General features: G+C 46.7%; 1 protein-coding gene across 7 annotated transcripts in view; it reads right to left on the reverse strand.

The window, feature by feature from the left end:
- The window catches only part of PIAS3 (protein inhibitor of activated STAT 3), a 34228-nt gene extending 11687 nt beyond the window's left edge, over positions 1–22541 (reverse strand). For 2 of the 7 annotated variants that reach the window (XR_014505900.1, XM_083417160.1), the window contains exons 1-9: positions 19778–19919; positions 18053–18115; positions 10269–10734; positions 7752–7836; positions 5293–5343; positions 4670–4760; positions 3540–3674; positions 3091–3196; positions 2174–2247 (exon numbers count right to left, since the gene is read on the reverse strand). Coding sequence is in view for 6 of the 7 variants with exons in the window: in XM_083417160.1 (XP_083273286.1) it covers positions 2174–2247; positions 3091–3196; positions 3540–3674; positions 4670–4760; positions 5293–5343; positions 7752–7836; positions 10269–10734; positions 18053–18115; positions 19778–19801 (1095 nt within the window). In the remaining variant the exon portion in view is untranslated. Of the gene's footprint in view, positions 1–2173; positions 2248–3090; positions 3197–3539; positions 3675–4669; positions 4761–5292; positions 5344–7751; positions 7837–10268; positions 10735–18052; positions 18116–19777; positions 19920–22374 lie in introns of those variants that run through there. The other 5 variants (XM_083417162.1, XM_083417165.1, XM_083417163.1 and 2 more) reach the window with 5 other exon arrangements.

Below are 22541 nucleotides of genomic sequence, written 5' to 3' on the forward strand. Positions count from 1 at the left end.
TTCTGGCTTACTTCAAATTATCCAGAGATCTCAATCCACCTTCCGCCCACCCTGGTCCAGATCGCAGACTGGGAGCCCTTTGCAGATAACACAGGTATTGGTGAAATTTCACTAATAGAAGCTTCACATAGAAACTCCCTATGCTCACATACCATACCATTAAGCTTTCATGGGGGCTGAAAGCTTTAGTGTAACTAAAGCTTCTAGCGGCTGCCAGATTAGTAATTGCCCGTTATTGGAAGCGTCCTGAAGTTTTACTGTTTTGAGTCTGGAACGTTGCTTTGTTGGAGCGCCTGAGATGGGAGAGGCTGAATCTGACAACTTCGATGCAGAATGGTTTCCCTTCTTTGAATGTCCCTCCGGTTTCTCATTCTTTGCTATGAAGGGTATTCAGATACCATCTGATACTCAGTGAAGCAATATTGTACACTGGTTTGCTGTTATTAATTTTATTCCGCAGCTCTGTATTACTTTTTCTCTGTCTACCTATTTTGTGTGTGTGTCTACATATTCTTGTATAAGCATAACTAAAAGAAGAGGAGGAGAACTTTAGTATTACTATATCAACCCAAATGCAATCACAGATGAAGAGGGACTCTTATTCAGGGCCTTGACATCAGATGCTCCTGTTCAGTGAAGCACAGAGCGGCTTGGAAGCTTCGTTTTCTGCAGCGCCCTGGAAGCAGGCTCTGCTGCACTGCTTGGGAGTCCCCAACTGGGGCCTCACACTGAATACAATGAGCAAAAGTGCTGGAGTGGGATTTTCCTTGTGCTCAGGGAAGGGCTGCTGATCCAGTGGAGCCACTCACTAACGGAAGAGGGGGGAATTGGGTCGATTCTCCCTGCAGTTCCCAGGCTTATTTCCCACCCTGTTCTCTCAATGCTCTGAAGTCGGCTTGAGAGAGAGAGTTGCAAGGGGAGAGGGAAAGCCCTCTGGGTCTCTATGCTCAGGGTAGAATTTGTGACCAGCACAAGGACCTAAGAAGAGCCCTGGCGGATCACGCCAATGCCCCATCTTAGCCCAGCATCTCAGTGGCCAATCAGATGTCCCAGTGGGAAACCAGCAGGCAGGACCCCAGCACAAGAGCAACTCTCTCCTTCTGTGGTTTCCAGCAAGTGGTATTCAGAAGCATTGCTGCCTCCAACTGTGGAGGCAGAGCAGAGCCGTAATGGCTAGAAACCATCGATAGCTCTCTCCTCCTCCATGGATTAGTCCAATTTCTTTTTAAGCTATCTAGGGTGCTGGCCGTGACTGCCTCCTGAGGGAGCGAGTTCCACGGTTTCTCTAGGCACTGCGTGAAGGACTTTATTTGCCCTGAATCGTCCAACATTCAGCTTCTCTGCATGTCCCTGAGCTCTAGTGTTAGCAGAGAGGGAGAAAACCTTTTCTTTATCCACCTCCTCCATACTTGCCTTTTCTCCAAGCTAAAAAAATCCAAATGCTGCAGCCTTTCTCCATAAGGGGATTTGCTTCACACACACCCTTGATTATTTTGCTGGCCCTTTCCTGAACCTTTCCCAACCCTACAATATCCATTTTTGTACACAATATTCCGAGCACAGTTGCAGTACAGATTGGCATGACAGCATTCTATCAGCAGTTTTATCTTCAGCTCCTTTCCCAACGATCCCTAGCATGGTATTTGCCTTTTCCACGGCCGCTGGGTCGATATCTTCATCAAGTTACCTACCACTACCCCAAGGACTGTTTCTTCCTGGCCAGATTTGAGAGTATATGGAAACTTAAGGGAGGGAGGGTTTTCCTCCCAAATGCATCTCAGATTAATTATCTTTGGTTAAGCTTACAGCTGACTTCACTAACCCCGTGCCCTCCAAATTTTCTGGATTACAGCTCCCAACTCAGCAAAGGCTGCTGTAATTCAAGACACGTGGAGGGCACCAGCTTGGTGAAGGCTGGTTTGCAGCATTATACAAAATCAAAGCGGAAACAACAACGGGAGAAAGGCGATTTTTGTGCATAACGAGCAAATCACCAGTTGCAGGTTCCAAATACATATTTATGAGCTTGGGCTGGAACAAGCTCCTCATCTGTTTTTGGACAGATTTGGTTTAATTCTCAAGGCAGATTTAGAGTGTTTTGGTGGTTCTTCATGTATTTACATATATACGGCTTCATGTGAAATAAAGAGATAAAAGGAGAAACCCAACATACCGGACACATGAGAGAAACTCGTAAGCTCGTTGTCGCTATCTCGCTGTCGGGATCGGCTGTCAGTTTTTCTTTGACTGTGAGGTGTGGGGAAAGAAAGCAAAGAGCTCACTCAATATTAGGAACACACAATGAGGCACACTGTGTGGGAACAGCCATGGCTCCGGGGTGAAGCATCAGCTGGCATGCAGAAGGGAAATGGTTCATCTCCAGGGGCAGCTGGGGAAGACCCCTGCCTGAAACCTGGGAAAGGTGATGCTTGTCAGGGTAGACCTGAGCTAGACGGACCAAGGGTCCAACTCCATACAAGGCGGCTTCTAATTCCCCCCGAAACACCTGGTGCGTGAGGGCGGGACTCCACTCAGCAATCTTTTTTTACACCGGGACTTTTAAAAAATATGATGTAGAGTAAAGCTCTGCTCCACATTTAGGCTGGATGAACAATTTCCTGCAGGCAGGAGGGCAAACAGATCATAGAACTGTAAATTAGAAGGGACCCCTTGCCCACAGCCGTCCCTGGGTGGGCTTGAACCACCAACCTTCTGGTTAACAGTCAGACATATTGACCCATTCAACCATCCAGTTCTGGGAGTAGTATTCAATTCTTTGCACTAGCGGGCAGCACTTCTGCTCATGAGAGATAAAGCACATGACTTTCACCAGTCCCCAATACACAGCACAAGGGCTGCAGTGAGCCAAGATGACAGCAAAAAGGTGCTTTGCCTTGTGCGACTAAGAGAGCTTTTCACTAGTGCTAACCTACCACCTGGAGGTAATTGCAAGAAAAAAGCACACACATCCCTGACGCAGAATCATAGAATTCGAAGGGACCCCAAGGGTCACATTCCCTGCAATGAAGGAACCACAACTAAAGCGTCCTTGACAGATGCAGACAAGATTTCAAAGGACAGAGAACTTACTCAGGGCTCGTGAGTGGTCTGGGTTTCGGATGCCCTTGGCTCTCAGTTTCTGTAGCAGTGTCACCGATGTCAACTGTTTCACCAAATAAACCGATAGGGAGTAATTCTGGGCAGAAGGAAACCAATTATTATTCACTGTTGTACAGAGGAATTAATGTATTTGCTGATCTAAGTAACAGGCTAAACCCCGGCTCTCGTCCATTGGCTGCAGGTCTCCCTGCCCTTCTTCAACCATTGGTTGAGCTTTGCTGATGGCATGGAATGTTCACAAATGTTTAGCTGCCAAACTGGAGGGGCTGCTCACAGGATGTTCAGTTTATTTATTGCCGATCACCTAACTGGGACAGGCGCTTTCATACACACAGTTGCAAGAGTGGACAGGAAACTGGAATAATTCTGTTCACACATGGGGAGAAAAGAGCAACATAAACTACAAAGCTTCTCCTTACCCTGCCAAACTCAGAAGACCAGTTCACGACGATTGTATTAGGGACGGTGGCTGAAAGCCGCACCAAAGGGGTGATGTTGATGGGTCGACTGGGCCGCTTGGGCTCTGCCCCATTTTTGGTGGGGGGAAGATAACCCTGCAGAGGCAGAAGAGGACATCTGAGGTCAGGCCCCTTGACCCTTTGCCAAGGCTGGACATACAGGGAACCAAGAATAAGGATGGTGGGTGAGTCATCAAGGGGCCGCAGTCACTAGTGTGCATTCCAGAACACCACCACTAATAATAATTGTTTATTACCTGCCCTTTACCTTAAGATTCCAGGGCAGGTTACAACATTATTATACTGTCAGGTTTAGGGTCCTGACACCCCCAGAACTTTCCTGATATGCATGCCTGGTCTCTCAGACCCCAGGGCATGTACAGAGTTCAGCAGAGTAACTCAGCAGAGTGTTGGCAGCAAATGAATCACACGAACAGCTCACTCCATCAGCAAATATGCTTTACTGAAGCATTTCGATAAGCACTGCGGTTGCAAGTCCTCAGCCAGATCCCTGACTGGGTGCATAGCTCAAAAAACAGTTACAAAGAGATGCCGGCAAACTGCATAGCTTGAAAACAAAAGAAAGACTGACTGACTCTCACACCTGCGTGCAACTATATAAGGAGGGATCAGACAGCCTGGAACCTTCTGGTCAGCAATGAATACTAATGAGAAAGGACTGCTGAGTCACATGTACAATATTTAAAGCCGTTTAAAACAATAAAAAAAATAAGGGAGATGTAATGAGGAAAGTGCTTCTTTGAGACACTATGTAAACTATACACCAACTATATGGGGTTTGACAATAGGTAAACATAGATGAACTCACCACACCTTTTACTTCTGCAAAAAAGACTGCTATTAATTCATTAGAAAGATGAATGGTGATGGAGGCTGTTGCCTGGTGTATATTGTACTACAGGCCATGTACTGTTGCAGGGTTGTTTGATTGTAGTATAACATTAAAACATTTATTTGAAAAGTACAACTTGGGAGATCAGGATGTTCTGCATGCAAAGGGTGCACTTTTGCCACTGAGTCGTGGACCCTTCTGACGGAACCGAGGAGCGGGTGGGAGGAGGCTTACTCACCGGAAGAGGGCAGAGCTTCCCATTGATCTTGACAAATAAATTGGGTGGGAAATAGTCCTCTTGCGGGCAACTGGTTTCACACAAACAGAACCTGCAGAGAGGCAAAGAGACTGGAAAGGTGAGGGGAAGGCTACCCCAAGGACAAAATGGTAACTAGAGAGGAGGGGGAGTTTCCCAGAAACAAATTCTTTATTAAGAGAGATGGATAAATGAGAACACAGAATCACAGAATTATAGAGTTGGGACCCTGAGGGTCATCTAGTCCAACCCCCCTGTAATGCAGGAATCACAACTACGCAGGCAGGGCCTCCTAAGTTGCTCTGAGCTCTTATAGGGCAGGCCTCAGGGATTTTGCTCATTTGTAACTACACAAATGGGGAGGGGGTCAGGTTCAAGGGCAGGCCCACTACAGCACTTCACAATAATACAACCTAGAAGTCTCCAGAGTATGGAATACATTGGCCAAGTGATAGCTGGCCAACCAGCCTTGGCTAAGGTTGAGCCAGGACTGCTTCATACAAAGGAAAAAGCACCCCAGGAGCCAATCCATAAACAGTGTGAGATTTGTAGAGATGTATTTTTCCGTTTTGTAAAAGCCCAAGAAAACATCAGGTTCTGCTTACCTCAGTTGTACCTGGACGGTGTAGTCACATTTGGCAGCAGGTAAGATATCGCTGGAAAAAGGGGGGGGGGGAGGAGATATTCTTAAATTTCCCAGAACAGTCAAGCTACTTGGAAATACTGTCATTATAATACAATACGTAACAGGCTGAAACCTACTTTTCAGGTTAGATTTTTGTTTTGTGTTTAAAGAACACATACAGAACAAAAACCAGCCCCCCACCCCCCACTGGCTGAGCTTCTGTGACATCACAGAGGGCTTGTGGGCGTTCTAACAGCAGAGGGGAAACAGCCTACCACAGATTGTTGCTGTGAGGGAAATGGGAGAATTGTTGACCTGCGTGGGGACAGGGAAGAACCTTCTCTTTGGCTTGTGGCTTGGAACATCAGAGTCAGCCTACAGTTAGAAAATTAAAATTACAATAAACAGGGAGCAGAGGGCTGGCACTTCACGCAGCAGCAGCAGCAGCCTGGAAGGGGTTCTCTGGTTGAAGAGCACAATATGAACCTGCTGGATTAAGCCAATGACCCCTCTAGCCCAGCATCCTGTTCTCACAGTAGCCAACCAGGTGCCTGTGGAAACCTGCAAACAGGATTTGAGCACAAGACCACTCCTCTCCTGTGGTTTGCAGGAACTGGTATTCCAAAACACTGCTGCCTACCGCTGCCCCCCGGGCAGAGCCTAGCCATCAAGGCTAGTAGTCATCCACAGCCATCTCTCCCAGGAATTTGTCTGAGCCTCTAGGCAGATGGCCATCCCTGCCTCCAGTGGGAGGGAGTTCCCTAGTTTAACTATGTGCTGCATGACTTTCTTTCACCTGCCCCTGAATCTTCCAACCTTCAATTTCTATAGCAAGCAAGATGGTGTCATTTGCTGGTCCACAGCCCAGGCCTAAAACTGTGCCATTGTCTGGAGTTACAGCAGGGAGCCAGTGGGAGATGTTTGGCTATGCTGCTGCATTTGCCCCTGACTGAGCCAGTCTCCGCAGCAAGCAGCCCTTGTTCCTGCCCAAACAATGCCCAAACTCCTGCTAACAAATGTGGTACCTAAGGCTTCGTTCAAACTGACTACAGTCAAATTATAGGTGGTCAATTAGTAGCATTTGACCAGCGTGCTAAGCCTGGTGGCCAAACTTCTAGTTTATTTTTAAAGTAACTCTTTATATATGAATTCCGCAGTAGGGAAGAATAAAAACCTTTTGGAACGCCCATTTTGGTTGCATATATGTTTATGCACAGCTGCCTCTGTTGGTGATACCCATGGCGGGGGGAGGGGGTTGAAGTTTGGGAGAGGGAAGTAGATTATATCAAGAAGCCATTTAAAGAGGATAAAACCTGATATGAGGGAACTTTAAAATGAAATTATATTACAGTTATAAACACCAAGGACAGGTGAGCAGGAAGTCATTAGTATTGCAGAACAAGATTATAATTATTGAGTGTTAAAATGTAATTTTGAATCTTGAAATCAGATAAAATATTGATATTGGGGGTGGGGGGAATGAGAGGTCATCTTTAACTATCCTCTGAACAAAGGAGCCAGCCTGGTTGCCTTGTTCTACTGTGGACTACCTACTTAGGCTAGAACTAAAAAGTTACTCCCTAAATTGTGCGTTTCCGACAATAAACATAGCTTCAATACTTTCTTACCTACAAACATCTCTCTCTCTCTGTATGTGTGAAAGCAACAGGAAAAGCCTGCTCTCTAAGCAAGACTTACTGGTTTAAACACAACTCATCCTGCATACTAGCCCATTAGTTTGTTTGTGTGGGTGAATGCGTACATGTGAAAATTGATTTGAGGTGTGGACGTGTTAGTCGATGTGGAATTTGTGTGGGTTTTGAGTGAATGGAATTGTAAAGTTAAAGTCCTGCATTATGGTTTTTTCTTCATGTTTTATATACTGTATTTAATTTTGTTTCCCCCCCCTTTGTAAACCACTTTGTAGGCGTTTCTGGTGAAAAGGAGGATGCAATACTTGAAATAAACATCCTGGTTGTAGTATTGCTCTTACGTTGCTGGCTCAGTTCAGACACCGCACCACAGTTTGTATCAATCATAGTTTAGAACAAACAAGCCAAACTAGGGTTTACCAGATGCTTATTTGATTCATTTTCTGTCTGGCTGAGCACTCCTGTTTCGAGGCAAAGAACCGGTTGTCACTTTGGTTTGCCAATTCAGACACTGCACCAAATAATGATACTTACTGCTAATGCGTAACTAAAATTTCCTGATGCTTAGTGCAAACCACGGTTTGCAGGCACACTTCAAACCAGCTTCCGATTCCAGTTTCTCAGGCAATCACAAACTGTGGTTGTTAAGCTCAGACGTCACACCAGTTAAGTACCCTTGACTGTGGTTTCATACGATGTCTGCACTCAGCCATTGCATTTTGTGTGTGTGTGTGCGTGTGTGCTGAAAGAGCTACAAATCCTAAACAGAAAATAAAATGGCCCTTACCGAGAGGCAAGGATCTGCTGCACCTGCTGAGGAGTCAGGGCAAAGGTGAAGTGAGCCTCCTCAAACCTCTGGCTGTTCACAGATGCTGCAAAGAGAAAAGGCCAGAGGCTAAGCAGTGATCAGACAAGGCCGCAATTGGAAACCCACATGGGAGGCCCAACCAAGCGTTCTGCTATGCACAAAGGAATCCCGAAACAGAGGGAAGAGGATGGGGGGGAGGGGGGAGCTCAGCAGGCTCCCTGGACCACCTATTTGCCCACTGCATCATAGGTGGAATGGAAATGGGCTCCACATGCTTATTCCTGGCTCCTTAATGTCTAGCACAGGAGTGGGGGAAATGCAGCTTTCTGGATATCCTTGGACTCCAACTCCCATCGCTCAGCCCTAGCAGTGAGCACGGCCAATGGTCAGGGATTATTAATACTATTATTACACTTAATTTATTAATTGCCTTCTAAACTGCCATCTCAACCAGGTTTACACATAAGGTAATTAAAAACAGTTCAAAACACCAGCTAACACATTGCAGCAACAGTATTGCATGGAGGTAGAGAGGAAACTGGTGAAGAATCACCAGTGTGCACTACCAGTTGGGAGGGAAGGAATGGTTCAGTGGGGGACCATGTGCCCTGCATGCGGAAGGACCCAATCCATGGCATCAGAAGTTAAAAAACAGATCAATGTGCAGCAGGTGACAGTGAAGACCCTCCCACCCAAATCCAAAGCTGCCGACTGGCCGTCTGATCTGGCTGAAGGCAGCTTCCTATGCTAAATATAGATATTTTGGACTACAGCTCCCATCAGCCCCAGCAACTATGACCAGTCCCAAACATCTGGAGGGCCCTACGTTGGGGAGGTTTGGCCTGCACAATTCAGGTTCCTGCGCACAACTTGCAAAGCAAAAAAAACCATCACACAAAATAGTCAGGGAAGGCAGAAGGTATTGTGCAACTTGCGCAACTGACACAGATAATGGAATTTTATTTTCTTTCAGTGCAGAATGCATAGTGCCTGGTGTATATGAGACTAGAATCTCTGTGTCTTCGTACTGACTCTCTCTCCTACCATTACAGGGTGAGACGCAGGCAGCTCTGCCCCTCAGCAGAAAAATCTGAAAAATGCTAGCCCTGGGATAGAGAAATTCCCAGGCCCTGCAGGTGAAGCCAAGGCAAGAACTATCAGTTAAACATTCCTGCAGCGCTTCATGGCCTCAGGAATGAGAAGAAGGGCCCTTTACCCTTACTCAGTCTCACTCTGGTTCTACTGCAAAACACATGCCACTCTATATTATTATTATTATTATTAAGCTGGCATTAGCTCACCAACACTCTTGCCATGACAAATCTCTCATTTTTTCACGTGCCATAAGACACATATAATTACTTTTGGCCCGGACAATCAAACCAAAACCTCCAAGGATTTGGCAATGGTCTCCCTATACCACCTCTTTCCATCTCCTTGGAGACGCACAAAGCACTAATGCTTTGTTCAATTCTCAGAAGAGTGTTTACTTTTTGGAATCTTGGGACTCAACAAAAATTGTCTCACTGAGAAGCTTCTTCATCTGTCCCCTGGTTTCAGTGGCTCATTTTCCACAGCACAATGAACCATGGATTGCCCTAAGCATCATTTAGCACCCCACTCACAACAGACAAAAGGCAATCCCGGGTGTAGAACTCCTTGCCTCTTTCCATTTTCTTCTTCTGTTGATTATTGGACTGATTAAATAATTTAACCAGAACACAAACTCTGCCGCACAAACAGTACCCGCTCCATCCTGTAACATATGGTTGTATTAAAGTTTTCCTTAGACTGACATCGACTTTTGGACTCTCTCTACTTATACGAACCTGGCAAATATTATTTAGATCTGAGATCTGAACTATGCTTTCAGGATTGGGGGGGGGAGGGGAGGATGTTTTGTTTGTCTATTTTTCATTTTCTATCCCTTCAGCATTCAACTTTGTAAGTTCACCTCAATGTCTATGGCATAGAATACCTCCAGGGTCGAGCAACAGCATAACTAGGTTTTAGGACTGTAGGGAGCTACCTTATTCTGAGCCAGGCCACTGGTCCATCTAGCTCAGTACTGCTTACACTGACTGGCAGCAGCAGTGGCTCTCCAGGGTTTCCACACAGGGGACATGGCCAGCCCTACCTGAAGATACCAGCAAGGATTGAACCCGACACCTTTTGCAGGCAAAGCAGCTGCTCTATCGCCGAGGCTTGACCCTTCCCTTCCATTTGTTATCATGCCAAACTATAGCTAACCACAAACCCAGGCTTGCAAACCCACTTCAAGCCAAGGCTTTCTGGCCAATTGCAAATCATGATTTGTCAATTCAGACATAATGGTTTCCTCTTGTGGCATCTTATTTCCCCTGGCTGGCGCCAATGTTTTGGCAGACAGTTTGTAAGCTTCTGGGTTCCACAGCACTCTTCTTCCCTAGCTATCTCAAATTCTAGAGTCAGTAGGGAGGAAAGGGCAAAAAGGAAGAGACATCTTGGAGGACTCACCCAACGTGGTGGGCTTGATGAGCTCGTCGTATACATCGTAGAAGGGCAACCGCCGCATTTTCACGTCCGGGTGAACCGGGTGGATGGGGGGAGACAGGTGTGGGACGTCCGCCTCATGCTTGGGTCCCAACATGGGCACCGGGGGCAACATGCCAACCGGCACCCCAGAGGTCACTGACCCGTTGTCGTAGGGCAAGTGGCACATGGTGCCCTGGGTCAGCGTCGTGGTGGAGGGCAGCTGTCCTGCCTGGAGGTGCAGCATGGATAAGTCCGAGGGGGTGAGGATCTTCCGGGGGAACCGTCGCCGGTACAGCTCCTTGATTTTCATCTGAACGGCCGGGCTGCAGCCAGACTTCAGCAGCTGCAGGGCCTTGGTGAGCAGCTCATGCTTCCTCCCGCTCTTGTTCCTGCCCGCGAAGCCCAGAAGCACCTGCAGCTCCGACACTCTAAAGCTCATAACCATGTGCTGGAAGGGGGTAGAGAGGGAAACAGAATATTTAGAGAAGTATACAGATTTTGAGATGGCACTCCCTGAACCCCAAATTGTAGTGCTAGCCATCTCTGGCATTAAAACATCTTATATTGTACACATCTGGTACTGGTGACTGGGAGTGGCCCCGGGACCACATAACACCAGTCCTGAGAGATCTGCATTGGCTCTCAGTACGTTTCCGAGCACAATTCAAAGTGTTGGTGCTGACCTTTAAAGCCCTAAACGGCCTTGGTCCACCCCCACCGTCCAGCCCAGACCCTGATATCCAGTGCCGAGGGCCTTCTGGTGGTTCCCTCATTGCGAGAAGTGAGGTTACAGGGAACCAGACAGAGGGCCTTCTCGGTAGTGGTGCCCACCCTGTGGAACACCCTCCCTTCAGATGTGAAGGAAATAAGCAGCTATCCTATCTTTAAAATACATCTGAAGGCAGCCCTGTTTAGGGAAGTTTTTAATATTTAATGCTGTATTGTTTTTAACACTTGATTGGGAGCCGCCCAGAGTGGCTGGGGAGACTCAGCCAGATGGTCGGGGTATAAACAAATTATTATTATTATTATTATTATTATTATTATTATTATTATTATTACTACTACTACTCAGAATGAAGCACCTATCCCCAGCCCCTGATTCCATCTACACAAGAACCAAACTGACTCTGCAGGATTTCCAGTTGTGAGGGTGGAAGACGGGTGGGTGGGGGGTACTTCTAGACAAACGGAGGGGAGGGGGTGCTGCTTAGGGCTACTCATGTAAAAACACGCTGATTCCCGGGCTGTCTGCGGGCCGGATTTAGAAGGCGACTGGGCCAGATTTGGCCCCCGGGCCTTAGTTTGCCTACCCATGGGCTAAACCATCCCAAAGAATTGAGGGGGAGTAGGACATAATCTACAATCAATAGGCATTAGGTCATAAACTTAGGAGTGGGGGGCAGGTTAGCCATTAATGTCTCCCAAGATCTGGATCATGCCAAGGTGGTCACCTGAGCTCAGTGGCAGAACACCTGCTTTGGGAAGAGAAGGCCCAGATCTAATTCCTCTCTGTGAACACAATTTATCCCAGTCCTAATCTTAACTCCAAAAAATAAATCAATGTACATTGATAGTATAATACAACACAACAACAACACCTACCATTAAAAACCACTGAGCCCGTATTTTATAAAGTCTATATATGATGTTTGTATGTTAATTTGCGGTGTGCTATGCCTAATAAAGGATTTTGAATTGAATTGAATCTAATTCCTCTCAAATCCAGTTCAAAGGATCAGGTAGCCCGTTAACTCAGTAGAAAGTACCCGCTTTGCATGCAGAAAAGGGCTACCAAAATTATCAAGGAGATGGAGTGACTCCCCTATGAGGAAAGAGACTTTACTTCCTCTCTACAGAAGCAAACACCTCTCCTCTCATTTCAAGATGGTAAAATGTGGGCTGGGGCAATACCGCGGTTAGGCAACTCAACATCTGGTTGAGTGCTCATTATTGGCTCTATGTCAGGCTTCTCCAACCTGCTGTTCTTCAGATGTTTTGGACTACAACTCCCATCAGCCCCAGCCAGCACTACAGCTGGGTGGAAAGCAGGAAGTGGAAGGGGGCCAACAGGTGTGCAGGCAAGGGGTAAGGGGAATGGAAGCTTGCAGCATGTCCCCAATAGCTGGTTTGAAAGATCACCTGAATTTAGGTAAAGGTAAAGGGATCTTTGACCATTAGGTCCAGTCGTGACCGACTCTGGGGTTGCGGCGCTCATCTCGCTTTATTGGCCAAGGGAGCCGGCGTACAGCTTCCGGGTCATGTGGCCAGCATGACTCAGCCACGTCTGGCGAACCAGAGCAGCGCACGGAAACGCCGTTTACCTTCCCGCCGGAGCGGTACCTATTTATCTACTTGCACTTTGACATGCTTTTGAACTGCTAGGTTGGCAGGAGCAGGGACCGAGCAACGGGAGCTCACCCCGTCACGGGGATTCGAACCGGCGACCTTCTGATCGGCAAGTCCTAGGCTATGCAGTTTAACCCACAGCGCCACCCGCATCCCACACCTGAATTTAGACACCCTTTAAATTGTAGCCCTCACTGACTACCAAGATCAAAGAGAGAAAACCAACCAGCAACACATATGAGGTTTGGAGGGAGAGGAGGTGGAGAGTCTTTCTTGCAAGGGTGCTCACCTTCCACCCCTTCACCCAACTTCACATCTGCCAGCCACATTTCCTCACCTCAAACCTCCACAGGCTTCTCTCCGTGCTCAAAACTCAAGAATAACCAATTCAGAAAATAAGGCAGGGCAACTCTGGTCCAGCAGATAAAGAACTGCTTTGGGGCCTAAGAGAAGATAAGTTGGGAGTCTCACCTCTACTAAGTGTGCAATCCCAGGAGGATGAGAACAACCACCTAACTCACAAGGCTGTTCTGAGGATGAATGTCTTAATTATTTAAAACACTAAAAGTTTGTAACATGGGAGGAGCCACTCAGAGATGGCACCACAAATTATAGGACATCCTGAGAGGAAGGCTTACAGAGCACACCCCAGGGGTTTTCAAAGCAAGATAAAATCCTTTCCTTTTAATCCTCAACAGCCTTCTAAATTTGGGGGTCTCAGAGTTGTTTGGTTTGTAAATGGGGCAGAGGGCTGCTCATTCCTGTTTTTATGCTATTTATCTGGTTCAGTCTGCTTTTAAGGTCTTGTTTGCTGCTTTTTTGTTTGTTTCTTGTTTAACAGAAAATAAATTGAGAAATATTATGAACGCAAACAACAAAACAGTCTATATAGGTTCACAGAGATACGGGGACAACGCGTGGTTTTCAATCTGCTTCTCAGATTTTCAGCGGGAGCTCTTGCCAGGGCAACAGACACAGAGAAGGTTGTCTTGAAGCCAAGAGCCTCTCTGGTTTCCAGCATGCAGCATCAAGAAGGCACTCTTACTCTCAAGAATTACAGGGATCTCTCACTAAGCTCTCGTGGGCATTTTGTTTTTGCTTCTGCGGCCCAGAGGATGGGCCACAGCAAAATGGTAGGGTGTCCATTTTGCTGTGAATCACAAATGGGCTGTTGTGCTCAAGTCCTGCTTTCGGGCTTCCCATAAGAGGCACCTGGTTGGCCACTCTGAGAACAGGATGCTGCAGTGGCCAGGCCATTAGCTTGACCCAGAATGCTCTTCTTATGATAAACTTTGCACACAGGAGATCCCAGGTTCATTCCCAGCTTTTCCAGATGGGGCTAGGAAAGACTCCTTTTTGAAAATCCTGGAGATCAACTTCCATCAGCCTCAACCAGGATGGCCAATGGATGGAAAGATGGGTGTACTAACCCAACAACAACTGGAGGGTCACAGTCTCCTCGGTCTTTGGGCAGGCTCTACTGAGCGAGACCAACCCATCTTCTGTAAAAAGAGGTTTCCCATGTTCTAAGTCAAAATATCTGTGCAGCACCTGAGTTAAGCCCTGCAGATCCACAACTTCTCTGTGCAAAGATGGAGCATTGCTACCTGGGACAAAGGATTTTGTATCATGACAATATTTTTCATTAATAAAAGAGGAAAAGCAAGTTCCTAGCCTCTGAAGATTAGATTGAAATCATGTGGGCAAAGGTGAAGGCGGAAGCTGGATAATGGCAGGAAACGGGGGGCGCCGCAGAAGATTTTAGTGCCCACCCAAGATCTAAATTCCCCCTTTGTTCCATGTGTACCTGACAACGCATTGCAAGTTCTTGAGAGTATAGATATATATACAGTGAGGAATTGCCTAGTCTCTGCTTGCCTCAGAGTCTGGGAAATCTTTTATTTTATTTTTAGCTGCCAAATATGCAAAATTATCAGAGCTGGTCCTAAGTATACAACCGCGGAAAACAAACCTTTCACTTCTCTTTCCAAAGGAGTCCCTTCCTGGACACTGCAGCCCCCCCCCCCAACCCCAGACAGACAGACAGACAGACAGACCTCCAAGGTGGGGAAACCAAATCTTTCTTGGTCTCAGTCAAATAAATATGGAACAAACGAAACAAAGCAGAACATGGAAAAAGGGTTGATGGGGGCGAGAAAGAGAGACAAGAGGGGATTCAGTTTGCTGAGAGGGAGCCTTCAGACTTCAAAGAGGTTAAGAAAGCCATCAAGGCAGCCAGCTGGGCAAATGCTCCAGCTCCATGGGTGGGCTAAATCAGCCTTTGAAAATGCAACGCTCTACACACACACACACACCCAACCCATGTGCTTAAACATTACTCTCCTCCAAGTGAAATGTCTTAGCTGAGGCCTTATTTGCAGAAGGGGGGGATTGGCAGAAAAAGGGCCTGGAAAATTCCATCCTTTAAATGGAGGAGTTGGGGGTGGCAATGCAAGGCCCACAGGCGGCTCCCCACCGCTTGCCAGATCCGGCTCTTCCTGTCTGAAAAAGCACAAAGTGGCAAAAAGTGGGAGGGGGCAGGGGAGAAGAAGGGAGTTTGTGCAGTTGTGCTATCTCCTTCGACCTGACCCACTGTATATGCCTGACACTCCCCACACCTCTTACATTTTTGCAGTTACAGGATTTCCTACTTCTGCCTACGTTTACTCAAAAGTATGCACTGCAGAGTTCAACAGGACTTAATCTCAAGGAGGCATGTGTGCATAATATTGCCGCCTAAACCTTATATGCACATATTTGAGTTAATATTATTATTGCACTATTATTAATTAAAATTTATATACTGCCCTTCATCTGTAGATCTCAGGGTGGTTCACAACATAAAGGTAACCCAGGGATATTAACAATGTATAGTAATTTATACAGCGAATCCTTAATGAGAGCCTAGTTTTTAGCTTCTCTTTGAAGTGTTTTCGCATTTTGCATTTGCCATGGGCATGGGGGGAAATTCTCTAATACCCACCCACCCTTATTGCGCAGCAGGATTTGCAGAAAAATAACCTCTTCTAAGGAGTACCTAATCTCAGATAAACCCACAACATGAAATATGCACCCCACCTGTGGTGGGGAAACGTGGAAACTACAGAGATCCAAAGAACTAGAAAATGCAACAGGAGCCAGACAAGAAGAAGCCCTGGGATCCTGTCTGGTCTCCAAATAACTCACTTGGCAGTCACTGATCTTACTTCACTCATAGGCTAAAAACACGTAAAGTGGGGAGCAGCCAGTTTGGCCCGTCTCACAAAAATGGCTTGGAAGAAGACCGGCACATTTTGCTTCATAACTTACTTTCAAGGAGAGCTATAGGCTTACTTTCTTAAAATAACAAATAACAAAAAACAGAACATTCAGAATCTTGGGCCCCTGCTGGCTATGGGACCAGTATACCAGGAGCTCCTCTGCCCACCTCTCCAGGTGTTAAAAGCAAAGTGTTCCAATTTAAATTCAGGAAAGGTGTGCTCTGGCTCTCAAAAGTTCAGGAAGTGACACCTTACATGTACAGAAGTGCTTCTTTCAGGGCTCTCCAGTTCAGCCCTCACCCCAAAGAGATTCCGGCCACGAGGGTCAGGTACCCTGCACAATGCATCTTGAATAGCTTGCTTGAGCCACCTGAAGCTATTTGGTATAAAGGTATCCTTTCAGTCACTGCTGGTGGCATTTGATCACCTGCTATTTAACCACAGTCAAACCTTCCACGGCCCTGAAGATGAAAAGGTGGCCTGTTGCTGCCAACTTAGCCTTTTAAAAAGTAACTTTTGTTCTTTTTGTTAGAGTTGCTGTCCCTGAGCTTCATTTCTTCCTTTTAAGCAAACTGCAACTGCAGGCTGACCTTGCTGTTCCAAGATAAAAAGGAAAGAAAAGGAACTCTCCCGTGAACCCGTTCACATTTGAAAAAAATCTCACATAACATTGTAACTCTTAACTGTTCTTTATATATTTTTTTAAAAGTTCATTTCATGGTTTCGCAATAAACAGTAACTAATTTGTTTCTTAGCCATGAGTATCAAACTTGCAGGTAGCCAGAGTTACCTTCCACCCCTTTTTTTGTTCTAATCAAGCAAATGCTTTCAAAAGTCTTGACCATTAAATTCCCCAGAGTGTGGTCTGGATTGCCTGTCTGAGGGAGTGTGTTACACGCTATTGATTCTCTCTCGTTACACACTAAAGATTCTTTAGCCCTTTCCAAGGCTATGGCTCCTTCCAGTCTCTCAGCAGCATTCATACATTAGACCTAATTCCTAAAATGTCTAGTTCTAGCTCTTCATGTCCCCCTTCAGTTCAAAGGCATTATTTTATTTTAAACGTTTCTTACGCGATGACACAACCATTTCAGAGCAGGTCACAACTATAATATTAATGTTCTCAACATCATTCTTTTCTGCAACAGGTGTGATGGATGTGGTCTGGTTCACACAAACAGCAAGGGGAAGATTGTACTAATCTGGGCTGTAGGTATGGGAATCACAAGACTGATCCACATAATTTTAAAACAGAACAAAACTCAGATTCTGTGCACTTAGAAAACTAACACAGCGAGGAGAGGAGTTGCAACTTAGCCATTTCCCTGCTGTAGTACGGAGATTAGATTTTGCATGGGGGAACATTCTGTTGTGTGAACTCCCCCTCCCTTGCAAAGTGGTACATTGGAGAAACTGTTTCAACCACCTCCTCTGTTAATGCAAATTAGACTTTTTTGGGCAAAGAAGCAGAGGGCATTACTCAAGGGCTGTGTGTATGTGTGAACAAGCTTTTAAGTCTGTACATGTGCACAGCCTATACGAAAAGCCGCTAACACGTATTTGCTATAAATACTTCCAGAGACCTACAGGCAAAGCTTCCTTACCACTAAACAATGTGTGGCCACACCTGGCTGAAAGCCCCACGTGAGGTATTCACCAGTCAAGCCAGCTTGTCATTTTATTGACAGAAGCTGTCCGGTCTGTCAGCATTCGACGGCTGTCATCTTCCCCTACCTCCCCAAGCGGTTAAAACATGGTGATTCCTTGACAACGCAGCCCCTTAAGCCAATGAGAGACGTAAAAAGGGTCAGAGATAAGCAAGCGATGATTATTAATATGCTTGGGTAGATAAGTTTAAAAATGAAGGATTCACAATCCTCTCCTGCAATTTCAAGACCTAGATTTCCCAGCAAGCTCAATGTTGGGGGTTAGTAAAGATCTAAGACACAATAAAGTCGTTTCATTAAAAATAAGATAGAAGGTAAGGAAAGACAAAAGCTGGAAAGTCTTAACAATTCTATGAATGTTTAAAGCTGTCCCCATGACTACTCCCAGCCAAGGTGGGTAGAACCTCAGGAAAAGCCAGATAGGAACCCATGCAGGGGATTTTAACACACCAACGAGGACCCCAAATTGGTTTCAGAATTCGTTAGTTACCAGGGGCAACTGCATATTCCGGGGTTTGGCAGTGGGCAATGATGGCAGTGGGCACTCTGACTCCTAAAAATGAGAAAGAAAGAAAAAAACCATATATACAGGAGAGCAACCCCACACCAAATTCTCTAGCTATGGGATCATATCATGAAACAAACTGCAGCACAGGGGAAATAGGAAGCTGCTTTTACCATACTTATTTGAGCAGATTATACTGAATAAAGCCATTGGTTCATTAGCTCAATATTCTCTACACTGACTGGCAGCAATGGCTTTCCAAGGTTTTAGACAAATGTGGTCTCTCCCATCCCTACCTGGAGACGCCAGCAGGGATCAGACCTGGGACCTTCTGCATGCCAAGCAGACCACTGAGCCATGGTCCTTCCTCAATGATCTTATCCCTCCTGAAACCCCAGATCGCACTCAATCCGTACACCCCTGCCCCCTGCCATAGCCCACCCTTCCACCTCTGGTTTTCATTGCACAAAACTACACATACCCAATGTCCCTTTGGGGATTCTATCAGCTTCACATCACCCCAGGTGTTCTGCCCCCACCCCAATATTATTTGTCTCCCCCACCCTAATATCCTTTTTACGACACAGGTTTTCCCAACTCCCCACCTCCCCAATTCATCCTGAACTCATGTCTGATTCTCTCTGCTCTCTCTGTACCCCAAATACCCCCATCTCCCTATAGCTTCTCTCTCACCAACATACCCCTCCCTCCACATCGCCACTGTACCCCATCTTCTGTTTTGAAGCCCCTCTTTCTCACACTAATACCCCTCCCAGGCAAATTCTCTTCTCACCCCTTCACCCCCTCACTTTGAACTCCAACCCTACACCCCCTCATGATCTCCTGTAGGAGTCATTTCCCACCCCCTCCTTGACCCCACGTTCTTACTCCCCAACCCTACCAAGGCTTTTCACTCTGCACATGTTCTTACTCACTACCCAATATCAACCCCCCCACAGCTACTCACACCGCACCCTCTTTACACCCTTCACTAGCCTAACCTATACCCCATTGCCCCCCACCCCCATTATTCCCTCCCCCTTTTACCATAGGCTTTACTGCACAGCTGCTTTCCACACCCACCTCTCTTCTCCCTCCCCCCAACCTGCCAAAAAATTGTACCCTCAGGTACCCACCTTCCAGTCCTCCCCTCCTTTTTTACCACCCCCACTTATTTCATGCAATAAAGCTCTCTCATATCCCTCCCCCCCACACACACACCTGGGGGGGGGTAGGATGTCCCTCTTTCTAACCCCAATTATCCCAGGTACCTTCCCCATCCCTCTTGCCTATTGCAGCCCCCCGTTTTCTACCCCCCCATTTGTTTTGTATATATTCAAGGCTCTCTCATATTCTTCACACACCAAAATAGCTGGGGGGTGTTTCCCTTCTGCCCCCACAAAAAACGCGCCCCAAGTACCCCCCCTTTTACCAACTACAGCCCCCGTCATCTTTACCCATTTGCTTCATGCAGCAGAGGCTCCCTCATCTTATTTGGAGGCTCCCTCCTTATATCCCCCCAAAAAATGCACCCAAGGTTTCTCCTCCTCCCCTATCTCCCCCCCCCCACATTTTTCTACCCATTTGCTTTATGCAATAAAAGCTCTCTCTTATTTTTTGTTATAATTCTCCTCCCCCTCCTCCCCCCACCCTTTCCTGGGGGGCGCCCTCCTTCCCTCCCCCCCCCCCCGCCCCGCTTCCTCTTCCTACCTTCAGCTCGGCCGCCTCCGCCATCTTGAGGCATCGTAGCCGCCGCGGCCGAAAGCGGAGGGGGGCGGCCCAGGGAGCGGCGATAAACTCCGCCGCCGCCCGAGAGCCGCACGGAGTGCCAGAGGGGGCAGGAGGAGGGAAGACAATAGAGGGTTGGAGCGCTGGAGGAAGCCCCGCCCCCTTCGAGCTCCGCGGAGGGGCGGGGGTGGATGAGAGGGGGCGGAGGAAGCGCCGTAGAGAACAGCGGGGAGGGCCTAAGGGAGCGGCGCTAAATTCCTCTGCCCGTAGTCAGGCGCACCGTGCTCATTTCAGCCGCTCTTTTTGGGGGCAGCAAAACCAAATTGTTTAGTTTTTTGGGGGGGGATCCTCCCCTCAAAAATAGTGATTTTACGCTTTCGGAGCTGTTTTCCATCGCGTTGCCATATATCCGGGTTTTGCTGCCAAAATTTCCCTGACAAAATCTGTATACCGCTTGGTTGTAAGAGGGTGGGAGGTGGGGGAGCTCAAAGTGGTTTACAGAAAGAATAAACATTTTAAAATTGTTAGTTGAAAACAGCTTAAAACGACTTTTTCAGACTTTTTCAAACATTCAAAAACAATGATGTTTGATGGTCAAGTTAACCATGCCTAACCATGCTAATCTCTGATACAACGGCCCCGAGGCTGTCATTTGATTGCAGCCTCCCCCCATAATAATAAATGTTGTGACACCTTCATTATTAGCAGATTTATTGTGGCAAAAGCCTGCTCTGTTTGATGCATGTAGTGGCACCCACAATTTGGCAGAGATACGTCTGGGACTGGGAGGGTAAAGATTAATAATGCTAGGTAGCCAGGCTTGTAGCTGGAGGGTCTAGGGCAGGGGGCCCGTCCACTGTCCCTCAGACCTTGTGGGGGGCTGGAATTTTGAAGGGAAAAAATGAACGAATTCCTATGCCCCACAAATAACCCAGAGATGCATTTTAAATAAAAGCACACATTCTACTCATGTAAAAACACGCTGATTCCCGGACCGTCCGCAGGGTGGATTTAGAAGGTGATTGGGCCGGATCCGTCCCCCAGGCCTTAGTTTGCCTACCCATGGTCTAGCGGGTGGAAGCAGGAAGAATAATCAGTACAGAGTAGCTGCAACCGAAGTGTTATTATTGTTGTATTAGATTTTCCCCCAGTCTGGAATTCAAGGCAGCTTACACAGATAAAATTTAACAAGCTAAAAGTATAGAAAAGACCATCACTAAAATGTAATTAAACACTAATAGAATTAAAATAGTATTTAAAAAAAATCAATTAAATGTAGGCAGTTAACAATAAAAGCATCACAGCACCAGTCCTTTCTTCAAAATACAGGAACCATCCTGGGCTCCTTTGTGAGGAAGGGCAGAATGTCAATTAGATAAATATGTTTCTATGAAAAGTATGCAGGAAAGTTGTATCCATGAGGTTTTAAAACAAAGGGCATGTGGGCTGCAAGTCAGCCCATGGACTTCACACTCACTAACTGGAAGTTTTCTGCTTTTTTCAAGAGCAAATGGGTACAAGTCACCTATTTGTACAAAATCAGCTCAGGAACAAGATGCTCCCCACTCATGCTATTTTATTCATTAAACCCAACCACAAGCTTCTATAGAGGGAAACTCAGCTATCATAAATGCATAGCATTTTCAAACAACCAATCCATTAACAAATTAATTGGGTGAAAAGCAGGCAATTGAAATCTTCTGGATGGCCGATGGCCTTCCAGCACAATCCAATATTTGTGTTTACTGAAAGCAGATTCACTTAAAGCGTATCCAAGGAATGTTTACAGCATTGTGGTCCATGAACGCTGATGATGTGACACAGAGCTCACGGCAGAGTCGCGATTTGAACCCAGGACTGTTTGGTTTGTTGCTCACCGTGCTAGCCTGTATGATGTGTGCTGTGTGACATGGGAGAGGGCCTTCTTGGTGGCTGCCCCAGCTTTGGAACACCCTCCCTAGAGAAGCCACAATAAGATTTGAAGCACTGTCGACTGCACATTTATTCAAAATCCAGTTAAACCTATTCAGTTCAATTAATTCAACAAAACTGACGACCGTGATCAAATGATACCAAAGCCCAGTATAGTGGTACCTCGGGCTAAGTACTTAATTCATTCTGGAGGTCCTTTCTTAACCTGAAACTGTTCTTAACCTGAAGCACCACTTTAGCTAATGGGGCCTCCTGCTACTGCCGCACCGCTGGAGCACGATTTCTGTTCTCATCCTGAAGCAAAGTTCTTAACCTGAAGCACTATTTCTGGGTTGGCGGAGTCTGTAACCTGAAGCGTATGTAACCTGAAGCATATGTAACCGGAGGTACCACTGTATTCATTTGCCCCCAGAGCCCCTTGCCTCTTAGCCCATACACCCCTGGTTAATCCCACTGCCCCCCACAGGGAAGTGCTACCACCCACTGATTTAGGGGGGTCAGGGCAGGAACTGCTACTGATGGTACCTGCCGAGGTGCTGATGCCAGGCCTGACCTCAGACCACACACTCTGGTTGCCAGTTTTCTACGTGGAAGTGAGTTCCGTGTACGAAATCTTGGCAGAGTGTGTCCCTGTGACTTTCACTTACCAAGTTATTTTTTATAGAAGGCGGTGTTTTCCCTGCCGGCTCAGGAGTCCCAGCTGTCTTCAGAGAAGTCCAGAAACGTTGTGGTCTTCTCTGCAGTTCCTGCAAAGGAGCGCTATGATCAAGGCTTTCTTGGTTGTGTGTGTGTTTCCCTTACTCTGCAGAAAAAG

Source organism: Podarcis tiliguerta (genome assembly GCF_965153285.1).
Source record: "Podarcis tiliguerta genome assembly, chromosome: 16".
Taxonomy (NCBI): domain Eukaryota; kingdom Metazoa; phylum Chordata; class Lepidosauria; order Squamata; family Lacertidae; genus Podarcis; species Podarcis tiliguerta.